At 39.5% G+C, this 12,609-nt stretch overlaps 1 protein-coding gene across 11 annotated transcripts in view; it reads left to right on the forward strand.

The window, feature by feature from the left end:
* The first annotated feature begins 1,236 nt into the window (after positions 1–1,236).
* Positions 1,237–12,609, forward strand: part of KYNU (kynureninase) — a 100,157-nt gene continuing 88,784 nt past the window's right edge. For 2 of the 11 annotated variants that reach the window (XR_006284892.1, XM_043525319.1), the window contains exons 1-2: positions 1,248–1,532; positions 10,673–10,862. Coding sequence is in view for 10 of the 11 variants with exons in the window: in XM_043525319.1 (XP_043381254.1) it covers positions 1,500–1,532; positions 10,673–10,862 (223 nt within the window). In the remaining variant the exon portion in view is untranslated. Of the gene's footprint in view, positions 1,533–3,011; positions 3,220–3,558; positions 3,620–3,992; positions 4,419–10,672; positions 10,863–12,609 lie in introns of those variants that run through there. The other 9 variants (XM_043525323.1, XM_043525322.1, XM_043525318.1 and 6 more) reach the window with 9 other exon arrangements.

Raw genomic sequence — 12,609 nt, forward strand, 5'->3', positions numbered from 1 at the left:
GAATTGGAAGGCTTGCATCCTTGACCTGTTCCCAGCAAAGGTATCACACAGACAGACAAAAACTTTTTCCCTGCTCCAGGTTTGAAAGTATCTTGTTCCCTCATTGGTCATTTTGGGTCAGGTACCTTAGCTTCTTTACCCTTTACAGGTGAAAGGATTTTGCCTGTGACCAGGAGGGATTTTATAGCATTGTATACAGAAAGGTGGTTACCCTTCCCTTTATATTTATGACAAATGCACTGTAGAGTCTTCCAGCAATAAGCGTGATTGGTGGTAGTTGTAACAGGGCAAAATATGCTACTTCCATGAACTACATGCCCTGGCACACAGTATCAACATAGCCACGTTATTGGATAATCTCATTTCTTTTTCTTATGTATTTGAACAGGGTTTTTAAAAATTATTTATTCTCTAGGTAGGATTGGGAGAAAAATGTTGTATACATTTTTTATATCAGTATTATGGTGGGGGGCACTGTGGTTGATTGGCTGTATTGCAGTATGACCTGGAGGCCCCAATAAGGAAACAAGGTTCCCATTGATCTAGGTGCAGTGCACACATAATGAAAAGACTTCATCTGCCCTAAACAGTCTTAATATAAGAGGAGATGACAGATGGGGTAAAACAAACAGAAGGGTAGAGGAAGGCAACAATGAGACAATTCTGAATGGTATTAACAAGCAGCAGTCATGGCACACCACTGGCCTTGGGTCACAGTGCCTGGTGTAGCAGTGCTGAGCACCCCATGGTCCTAAAAATGAGCCTGGAAGTCTGCTATTCAGAGATGTTCTCGTTCTGCAGCATCCTTAGTCCTAGCCTACCTATATGGTCATACATAGCCCTGCACCCAACCACTTAATCGTCTAAATACGTACCTAAACATAACCATGTTTCTCCCCAAACACCTCCACTCCAACATCTCATTTCTTAACAGTGAGCTTTAGTTGACCTAGTTTCCTCCTCTGGTTGCTCTTACTGGGGTTGATCTTCATAACATATCGAGCCCAGTTGCCTCCAGTGTTGCTTGCATTTGCTTCCTAACACTGGGCTTTCAATGGCCTGAGCCCAACCTTATCCTGTTCATATTAATGGATGGATGGACTCTTCAACACCAGCAGAGGCGCTCTCCTCTCTTCCCATATAACAAGACCTCCCTCCCACCGTTTGGAGCATGAGCCTGCTTTCACGTTAACAAGAACTAGACAAGCTCTAAACAAGGGTTTTCCTGGATATATGGAGTGTGGTACTGTAACTTTAAGAAGCTAAAGTTATGTTACTCAGAGGCTGTTGGAACTGAGACACTGAATGAAGCAGATTTGTCAAGCACTTTGTCGGTGATTACTGAATGCCCCAAGGTACCATGATGAAAGAGAAATTAAGAAAATAGCCTGAGTGGAAGAACGGAGAAGTTAAAATCTCCACTGGAGCTGACGCTCTCTGGAAATGTGAAAGGCAACCAGTGGAAGTTCAAACAGTGATTCATTCTCTATCTGCCAGCAATGAGTGCCAGTAAAAAGGAAGACAGACAGAAGGTAATGTTATTTTTTATTTTAGTGAGAGAATAAGAAGCACTGAGCCTTCACTTTTGCCTGAATAGTTCTGAGAAAGGGACCAACCAAAACAGGTTAAGACAGATAAGTCCTAGGACATGAAACCATCAGAACAAATTGACTTACTGCCTCCTGACAACAGTTGTATTGATATCTCAAGGGAGATATCAAGAGAGAGTACAATGTACCTCAGAGACTAATAGAATATAGTTAGTAAATGTAATTAGTAGGGTGGTTATAAATATTTGAAGGTCTGTATTTATATAAATGTTGATTGTTCATGGTTATTAAATTTGGCTGGGAAAGGAAGTTGTGGGGACTGTACTTTTTAAGATATTTAACACAGAGGCAATTGAAGCTGAGATACTGAATAAAGCATATCTCTGTCCAGCAGCTTGTCTCTGAGTGACTGCTAAACACCACACAAAGACCCAAGACACAGATGGTGAGTGAGATGGATGGAGGTACATATGTCTTAATTCACATAGGGCCAACCCAGGGCCCCTTCTAGCTGACACATCAGAGGCTTAATAGACAAACAATTGCTAATGCTTTTCATTTTCATCTACCACAATGTGACTGAATTTTGACAAACACAGAAATTAAAATATATGCGCTACTAGATATCCATATTATGTAAATTGCACTTCATACTGCTCATCCATCTGCCACCATCCGTACTAAGGCTGCTGACTCTTGGTTGTGGGCTACCTATATTTATTCATCTGTTTTACTCACCCATCTCCCAGGTTGTTTGTTTTTTAATTTGACTAGTCCTGCTGCACTTTCTAACTTCTATCCCCTTTCTAACAGCCAGTTAAAATATTTATTTCAGTTGCACCACTCAAGTGAATAAGTGCTGCTCAGTGTGAGCAAGGGTTGCATAATTGAGTGTTATGTCTAGTCAAATGTCTGTCCCCTTCTCCTCAGGTCTGGCAAGAGAATTTGGTTTATGATGTTCACTAAAGGTATGTCTACATTCGGAGCTGGGGATGTAAATCCTAGCTGAAGGAAACATACCCACACTAGCTATGACCCAGCTAGTATGCTAAAAACAGAGTGTGGCTAAAGTGACAGCAGGGGCCCAGCTAATAGGCATGTACCTCAAGGTCGCTAGCCAATGTTCCCTCTAATTTTTGACAGGCCGTGTGCGCAAAAAATTTCTTCTGTGCAAATTGTTTGCTTCTGTGCAAATTTTTGTGTGCGTGGTGTTTTGCAGTGTGCACGGGGTTCAGGATCTGTGTGCGTGCACACGCGCACAGCTTAGAGGGAACAGTGTCACTAGCTACTTGCACCACTGAAGCTACATTCTATTTTTAGCTATGGCTGTGGCTACACTCTATTCCCAGCACCAAATGTAAACACACCCTAATCTGATAGCAAAGTCCATTAATGTATCTCTACTTGAGAGAAAGTTAAATTGCTTATAGTTTTTTTGTTTGTTTTTTTGGTTTTTTTTAGTGTTGCATTCAATTTTGCTGTGGTCAGAGGAATAAGTTTCATGTATCTGACTTCTAATTAACTGCAGATGGTCACGTGTTCAGAGATAGTGTTGTTTAGTCTTTACACAGAAAACGCAGGTCTGTGGAAAAAGCTGTTCTTACCACAACGTTGTTTGCATGTTTAAGAACTTCCTCATTCTTTGTCTGAAATGGCTGCTAACTGCAGGGTAATGTGGTTTTACTATGGAGTAGAAAGATGAGCTTTGTGAAATTACTTTTAACACTGTGTCAGTTTTTGATGTTAAGGTCAATATGTGCCTAAGTTACTTTAAGTAACTGAGTTTATTGTAATTCCAGTCTGTCACATTCTCTTGCTGCAGATGTGACACTGTAACTTATTTAATTATATAATTATATGTTTACTGAATGTTTGTCTTTATATTAGCAAAAAGAAAAGGAGGACTTGTGGCACCTTAGAGACTAATAAATTTATTTGAGCATAAGCTTTCGTGAGCTACAGCTCACTTCATCGGATGCCTGCAGTGGAAGATACAGTGGGGAGATTTATATGCACAGCGAACATGAAAAAATGGGTGTTACCATACACACTGTAACAAGAATGATCAGGTAAAGTGAGCTGCTACCAGCAGGAGAGAGGGGGAGGGAGGGAACCTTTTGTAGTGATAATCAAGGTGGGCCATTTCCAGCAGTTGACAAGAAGGTCTGAGGAACAGTGGGGGGGAAATAAACATGGGGAAATAGTTTTACTTTGGGTAACGACCCATCCACTCCCAGTCTTTATTCAAGCCTAAGTTAATTATGTCCAGTTTGCAAATTAATTCCAATTAATTAATTCCAGTCTTTATATTGTTGCAGTCATGCTGTGAATATTATATTTAGAATTTTTTCCATTACTAATAGTTCTGTAACTTACTTGAATTTAATGCAGTATTTTGAAAACCCTGTTAGGATGATGTAAATTTAGAAAGCAAATTGCTTTGGCTTGGATTTTTAGGGACGGATCTTGAAAACTGTACTCTTATGAATAAGAATTACTAACATGACCAAGAGTTGCTAGGTCAGACTCTTGTACTTTGTTTTTTTAAAGGCTGCAGGTCTGTAGTTCTTTAGTCCTTTACCACATGTAGTAATGCTATTGGTGCATTCAGCTGGTGTCTTTTAACCCTTGAGACTACGGATTTATATTGCGTGCATATGACCCTCTTAAACATTTATTTGGCCAGCAGCCTGGAAAAGATCAAAGTTCTATGGGTTAAACTACCTTTGGCAACCTGGTGAGCTGCTATTAGAGGGCAGAAAGCAGAACAAATTTTCTTCATGTGATAACCTCTTTTAAGACGTTACTGATTCAGCTTTAAGTAACGACTCATGCCTTGTGGCAGCAGCGTGTTAGGCGGAAAGTACCGTGAGTAATCAGCTCTGAACACTTTAGGAAAATATTGGGGGACAGTTGAATAATGAAGATATGATGATACAATTATATAGGCAGAGAATAGAACTATAAAATAGTATAAAATTGATCTAAAAATAATCAAATTATAGTTCTTAACCTAAAGGTCCTTTCCCTGTAAGTTTGATAGGATGGTTTGTTAATATTTCCTCATTGAGATTTTTTTTTCAGTTAGTAAACTATGTATAAATGGCAAAAGAGAAATATCCACACTGCTATTAGTGGCATTTATGTTTGTTTTGTAGCTTTAAAATGGAAAATGCAAGGATAAAACTGATATTTGTGCTGAAAGACTATATAATGACTGTAGAATATTTTTTCTCAGCGTTACTTAGTGTCCTTGAAGCAAATGCCACAGTCCTCTCTGTATTCTCCTCATGAAGTTGTGTGAAGACAGCCCCAAGTCCATAATCAGAAGCATCAGTAGTCACAAGTGTGGGCAATGCAGGACTGAATAGTGCAAGTACTGGATTATGTACAATCAAGTCTTTCACCGTTTTGAAACTAGCTTGTGCTCCAACCCTAACCCCCAACCACAAAGCAACTATGCAACAGCCCACTTACAGTATCCAGAGAGAGAACATGTATAGATAAGACTGATAACATCAATGATAACAAATGGGCTTTTGTTTCATCAGCAAATTTTGCCAGCCGGTCTTTGCAGGCTGTTTCATTTTAGCCTGTTGTCATTGAATGGCCAGTTTCTAATGTGAGCTTTTTTTTTCCCCCAGGGGTGTAGTAGGATCACTCGCACTGTTGCTCTATTCTTCCATGATTTAATATGCCTTCGATGTCTCCTCACATCCTGATTTTACAGAGGTGACGCAAACCCTCTATCACACATGCGTGGCGCACTTGTGTGTTGGTGGGCAGACAGCTGCTGTATTTTCAAGAGTTTTGATCTATTAGTGCTTAAACTGTGGAAGTCTGAACACTGCAGCATTTTAGCTGGACACAGAAACTTTTAATATTAGATATCCTTGTGTATTGTGATAATATTGCAAATCTTTAGACAAACTTGAACCTCCACCCCCCTCGGGCAGATTAAATTATTTTTTTGTCTACTGGCAAATCCATAAAAAAGCTGACCAGGCCAGTCAAATACCAGCCAGGCAGTAACCCTAGTTCCACTAGAAACATCACTTCTTTTCTGTTATAAAAAATAAATGCTGTCTCTAGAAAGCCAAATAGGCATCAGAAAGTTGAAGGAGAAAAAGTAGAGGAGGAAATCACATCACCTCAACTAAATTTAAAAAAAATTAGCCTTGTTCTGATCATTTTTGTTTCAGTTAGTGAAAACTTGCCCCATTTTGACAGTATTCTGAAGTGAATTCATCAAGGAAGGATGAGGCTTTTGCATTAATGGGTCTCTGAATTTCAACTGGAGAGGAATACAGCACATATTTTTTTCAGTTACCTGTCAATAATTGGGTAAAACTGTGTTTACAAAATTCTCAATAAACATCAGATAGGATATAACAAATCAATGTTGAGAATTGTATGAAATAATTGCATGGCTCTGTTCAGCTGCAATTAGGATGCTCAATTATGCCGTAAAGGCTGCACAGGCTTTCATGGTTTAGCATCCAGCAAGCCTAACTCCTATTCCAAAGACACAAATGTTTACTCATTCTGGTCTCAGAAACTCTGGGTTTCTGGGATTTCATTCCTCAATGGGATTTTGATTGATTTTATTTTGGTAGTTTTATCTTATTTTATAATGTTTATGACACATCACATACCTGCAAACAGTTATTATTCATTTATAGCATCTAGATATTTGTGGGGTTTTTTATTTGCTGTCAAAACTTGATATAAATAAGAATCTTAATAAATGGAAGTCATTGATCAGATATAGCAAAATGCAGCATTGACAGGGGACAAAGGACCTTATCCAAACTCTACTGGACTTAATAGAAAGACTCACTTTTATTTCTGTGAGCTTTGGATCATGCCTCAAGTAGGTGGTGGGAGTAATGATATTTGCTTGTCAGGCAAAAGATAGTCATCTGAAGTACAGTGGTCATTAATTCAGGGTGATAACTGTTGGGCATATATAGGCCTTATTTAAAAATAGCGAATAGTAAGGCTAAGGGTGAGATTTTATACTGTGCCTCTGAGAGGGGAAGAACAGATCTCGCAGCCTAGGAGAAAAGAGGTAGGTGGGGGTGTAAGGTGGTTTTAAATCACATTAGGCCTGGAGAGGAGGCCCCTGGTATAATTTAGACCTGCCCCAGATACCTAAATTACAGCTGCCTCCTAGGGCTTCCCTATGGGACTCAGTGCTGTCTGAAGAAAAGGAGTACTGGTGGCACCTTAGAGACTAACAAATTTATTTGAGCATAAGCTCACTTCATTGGATGCATGCAGTGGAAAATACAGTGGGGAGATTTTGTATACACAGAGAACATGAAACAATGGGTGTTACCATACACTCTGTAACAAGAGTGATCAGGTAAGGTGAGCTATTACCAGCAGGAGAGAAAAAAAACCTTTTGTAGTGATAATCAAGGTGGGCCATTTCTAGCAGTTGACAAGAACGTGTGAGGAACAGTAGCGGGGGAATAAACATGGGGAAATAGTTTTACTTTGTGTAATGACACATCCACTCCCAACTGCCTTTTAGCTAAGGCTGTAGACCAGACTCATTGTATCTCTCTCTCTAAGTGGTCTCAGTGCCACTGTGATCCACAAAGACTGAGACACCTTAGAATGTGATCCACACAAGGCAGAATTCTAGGTGGGGAGCAGCCTAAGCTAGTCAATGGCAGATGCTGACGAGAGGTGTGTTTGCTAAGCCCCACTGCTGTCTCAGATAGGTGCCTTCTTGCAGCCCGGATGAAAGCACCTATCTCCGCTTAGCGATCCATGAATGGGAACCCTGCTCCTGGAGTCAGAGGGCTTGGGAGCCTAAGCTGTTTCTTGCCAGAATGAGTTACATGCCTGCCTCACTTTACACAAGTCAACCACAGCAGGCAGTGCCTGCTTACAGCCCAGTGGCTAGAACACTTGCCAAAGAGGTAGGAGATCCGGGGTCAATTCCCTCCTCTGACAAAAGGGCTTAAACTGGGGTTTCCTATTTTTTCAGTCAAGTGCTCTAATCACTGAGCTATAAGATATTCTGACCTGTGGTTCCCTCAGCGTCTCCTGTTGAAGTTGTTCCAGTGTGGGTAAATAATGAAAGTGGGACTGGACTTGGGATCTCCTATCTCCCAGGTGGGTGCCCTAACCACTGTGCCACCAAATAATTCTTGTTCTTTCTAACCCATTTAAGTATGTATCCACAAAAGGACAATCATTGGACCAGAGAGTGTGAGAATGATTCTGTTTCCCAGTACTTAGGGCATTCACTTGGGAGGTGGGAGATCCTGGGTCCAGTCCCCCTGCTCCAAACATTTTCATTATTTATCCACAGTGGAACAGCGTCAACAGGAGAAATTGAGGAACCACTTCTTCTGAGAGGAGGGTGTCAAGGTTCCTTCCCCACTCCGAACTTTAGGGTACAGATGTGGGGACCTGCATGCAAGAACCCTTAAGCTTATTCTTACCAGTTTAGGTTAAAACTTTCCCAAGGTCCTTTGCCTTGTCCTTGAACAGTATGCTGCCACCACCAAGCGTTTTAAACAAAGACCAGGGAAAGAGCCCACTTGGAGACATCTTCCCCCAAAATCCCCCCAAACCCTACACCCACTTTCCTGGGGAAGGCTTGATAAGAATCTTCACCAGTTTGTACAGGTGAACACAGACCCAAACCCTTGGATCTTAAGAACACTGAAAAATCAATCAGGTTCTTAAAAGAAGAATTTTAATGAAAGAAAAGGTAAAAGAATCACCTCTGTAAAATCAGGATGGTAAATATCTTACAGGGTAATCAGATTCAAAACATAGAGAATCCCTCTCGGCAAAACCTTAAGTTACAAAGAGACACAAAAACAGGAATATACATTCCATCCAGCACAGCTTATTTTATCAGCCATTAAACAAAAGGAAATCTAATGCATTTCTAGCTAGATTACTTACTAACTTAACAGAAGTTCTGAGGCTGCCTTCCTTATCTGTTCCCGGCAAAAGCATCACACAGACAGACAAACCCTTTGTTCTCCCCCCCACCCCTCCAGATTTGAAAGTATCTTGTCCTCTCATTGATCATTTGGGTCAGGTGCCAGCTAGGTTACCTTAGCTTCTTTACCCTTTACAGGTGAAAGGGTTTTGCCTCTGGCCAGAAGGAATTTTATAGCACTGTATACAGAAAGGTGGTTACCTTTCCCTTTATATATATGACAGAGGGGGACCCCTGTTCAAATCCTGTCCCCTCCCCTCCACCTCGGGCAGAGAATCGGGAATTGAGCTTCTGTCTCCCACATCCTAGGCAAGTGTTCTAACTACTAGACTAACAGTTATATTACCACCTCAGCCTCTGGCCACATTTTGAATGGGACCCGAGCCATAGGCAGCCTTAGCACAGCTACCAGATTGGGCCCTGCAGACAGCCTAGGTGGCTGAATGTCTGTCTTCCCCAGCTTTGTGAAATGTTCTGGTTCTTAGGCATTGTGACACCTAAAGTAAGGCAACAGGGTGTATGCCCAGAGTAGAAACACAAGTGCCTGGGGAATTTTTACCCTAAAAACTTAGGCACCAAGTGAGTTTAGGTGCCTACAGCATTTGGCAGCAGTTTTATGGATCACAGTGAAGCCAAAACTGGGCCTTAAGCTCCTAAACCCCAGACTTAGACACTTGAGTGCCTTTGTGGATCCCCTCTATCATCCACATGGTGCACTGTGACTATAAGATCTCATCTGTACTGATTTTGTGTCTGGCTGAGTTTCTATCTATCTATCTATCTATCTATCTATCTATCTATCTATCTATCTATCTAATATGACCCCTTTCACTGTAGTAGCTGTAGGTTTATGGAACAATGAAGCCAGATCAATAAAGCAAGGAATTTGCAGGAGGTTATTTGACCATATTACTCTGTGGTAGAATAATTTTTACTGGAGGTATATGTAGGTAAGAAGAGTGGAAGAATATAGGCCCAGTTCTCAATTGCACCAGAGTTCTGCTTGGTACAGCTGCAGGGGTTGGGGAAAAGTGGCTTTAAACCAGTTTTCTTTCCCTAATTCTCAGAGCTGATCTGGTCTAGTGTGTAATTGATAGAAGCCTTTCCTTTGGGCTGTTAAAGGGAGTGACGTAGAGTGCATTCTAGCTGCCTGGAAATTTCTTTAAACTGGGCCAATACCCAACTAGCTGATTAAGTCAGTTTTTCCAAGTGCTCCTTTTGCTGCAGAACATAGCAGGGGTTCAGTAAGAATTGGCCCATAAAGTACATAATAGTTAATTCACAAAAAAGTACTTCAAAGGCAAATATTCTTTGACAAAAAATCTGTTAGGCCAAATTTTCAAAAAAGCCTGTGAAAATGTATCAAAAATGTATTAAGGGTAGTTTTTTATGCTCCAAACACTTCACCTCTAGGTCTCTCTGTTTTTCATGTGAAGACTAGTGGGTTTGCAGATGTTGCATTTGTGGTTTGCATACTCTGGAAAATATGGCCTATCACATTGACTGTTTGGCCTGTGTTTTCCCCCCTCTTTCTCAGTGCAGAGCAAGTATAATGTTAAACCCAAACTGGTATGTGGTCTAGTAAGAGTGAAATATTATTTCAAATCCTGTTCTAGAAAACAACACTTCCAATCATGCCTTTGTCTGCCATCAGTGTTTCCTTTTTCTTTCTCTCACTTTCATTATTTTTTATTTATTTATTTCAGTAAGTGAAAAAGCTGAAAGTGTTTGAAGGTTGCACAGACTGGAAAACAACTTCAAATGTAGTTATACACCTGCTCTCTTTCAGAACACAGATTGAAGAAACAATAAAATAATAATGCTGTCCCTGCCTTTGAGTTCTGCAAATGTGAATGACACTCTAGAACTTGTTACCGCTGTCAGTTCCGTGGTAGAATTTAGAAACTGCTGATATAATTTAAAGAGGAAACAGCACTGTATCTGTATTTGGGGCTACAGCAATATGTTGTCTTGTAAATGCTTGAATTAATCAATTGTAGTTTGCCATCCCATTGAAATATTTCACTTTATAAAAGCTTGGAATCAAATAAATCTTCGATGTCAACTAAAGCAGCATTAGTGGTCTCTTATCAGCCCTTAGTGAATATGTATCTTGTAGAATTTAAACTATGATGTTTTTCATTTTAAGGTGAAATTGAATGACTGGAAAATGGATCCATCTTCTCATGGGTTCCCAGTGACCGTTTTAGAACAAACTGCCTCGCAGCTAGGATGCAATCCAGCGGATCAGAAACTTGCTTTGCACTTAGATGAAGAAGATGAACTGAAACACCTCCGTGAATGTTTCCATATTCCAAAAGTCAAGGATCTACCTCCAAGTGAGAATCATACTTCTATTGGGGAGTTTTACATCTTCTGCATATGTTTTTTCATAAATCTTTGGAAATGGTCACCTATAAGAAAATGGAGCAATTGCAGACATATATGAGCACAGTACATCCTCAGTGTTGCTAAATCAATCCATCAGCTTATTCTGACACAGAATACATTATGCTCTCATTCCCGTCCTGAATTAAATGTGAAAATATAGTACTTACATAATGCTTATGCTGTCAGTCAGCTTCTTTGAACAATATAGTGACTGATTGAAAATTATAGGCAAAAGAATTTTTATCTAGTGGATTGAAACTGCAATGTCTCTAAGAACTTACAGCTCAGCGTGATTGCTTCTTCAGTACAACATAGTTTAGTGTTATGTATTTTGTTACAATTATTTTGTGTTAATGGAAGAGACCGTATATATGTTATGTTAGAGTATATAATATTTTATTGTTAGGACTCAAGAGGAAATTAATGCAGGATCTTAAGGGAAATATACAGGGCTATCTCTTAAGAAAAAAGATTGATGTGGGCAAGTAAATCAGTACGAACCATTTATTTGAACAATTGCTCCTCTTTTTCTGTTCATGAATTTTCTGCAAATAGAGCAAGACTTTCCCAAATATAGTAATTCGAAATTAATCACTAAATATCTGTGAATAATTTTTTGGTCTGAAGTTTGCTTTTAAACAACTCGTTGTGAGCACTAGAAATTTAAACTGTTTTGATTGGATAGTCACAATGTGTTTCGGTTCCACTGATTGGATCAACGTAAGTATTAGAATCAGGTTTCTTATGCAAAAACTCATAATTATACACTGAAAAGTCTCTTTTTATCAACATTTTTACAATATTCAATTAATATTCCCTGTTTCATCAAACAATCCTGCCAGCATACACATCGATAGATATTCATAGGAAGCAAAGGTGTGATGCTAAAAAAGAAAGGATGCTAATACTTAAATTCAAGTGAGTAATTGAAGAATAAAATAACTATTTAATTTTTTGTATTATTTTCTCACTTCTATGAAAGGACTCTGAATTATAGACAGAGATGTGTAGCATTTGAATGTCAGGCTTGGGACCAGCAAAAGCAGAAATGAGTGACAAACTTATAGCTAAAGGGCGAGCAAAAAAACTGGTACAATTTTAATAATGCGTGCATCATCTTCACCAATATATGTAGGGCAATGTTAATACCTTTTCTCATGATAGTAATAACAACAAAAAATCCCATGTAAGTCATTGAACTGCTGTAATAGTAAATTACTATTCAGGATGAATAATGTTATTGAAATATGGCTCTTATTTTAAAACATGGTTCAAAAACATGGAAAACAAACTAACTTCCCCAAAGTGGTTACAGTAGAACCATCATTACAGAAATGAATCCCTCTTACAGGAGACTTCCTATTCAAATTACAAAGGTTAGGAATGATAATCTGGACATATCCAACTGCTTCATATTGACAGGTGAGTAATTGGAGGCTATTACTGGTACTTGTTTTTTGTTAAGTGCCAGTAATAGGCTGAGTGGTGCACAAGACAAAACATAGACAGTGCCTGCCTTGAACAGTTTGCAATCTAAACAAGAGTGGACAGAAGGTACTGCAAAGCTCAGAGAAGGGCATGGGAAGGATATATGAGTTTTGTGATTATTTATTGTTATTTACTCTGTTCATATGTGCACCATGGATCTGGTAGCTGAATACAGGCACAAGAGTAAGTGAATATTATTTGTGGATG

This window comes from Chelonia mydas, chromosome 11 (assembly GCF_015237465.2).
Source record: "Chelonia mydas isolate rCheMyd1 chromosome 11, rCheMyd1.pri.v2, whole genome shotgun sequence".
Taxonomy (NCBI): domain Eukaryota; kingdom Metazoa; phylum Chordata; order Testudines; family Cheloniidae; genus Chelonia; species Chelonia mydas.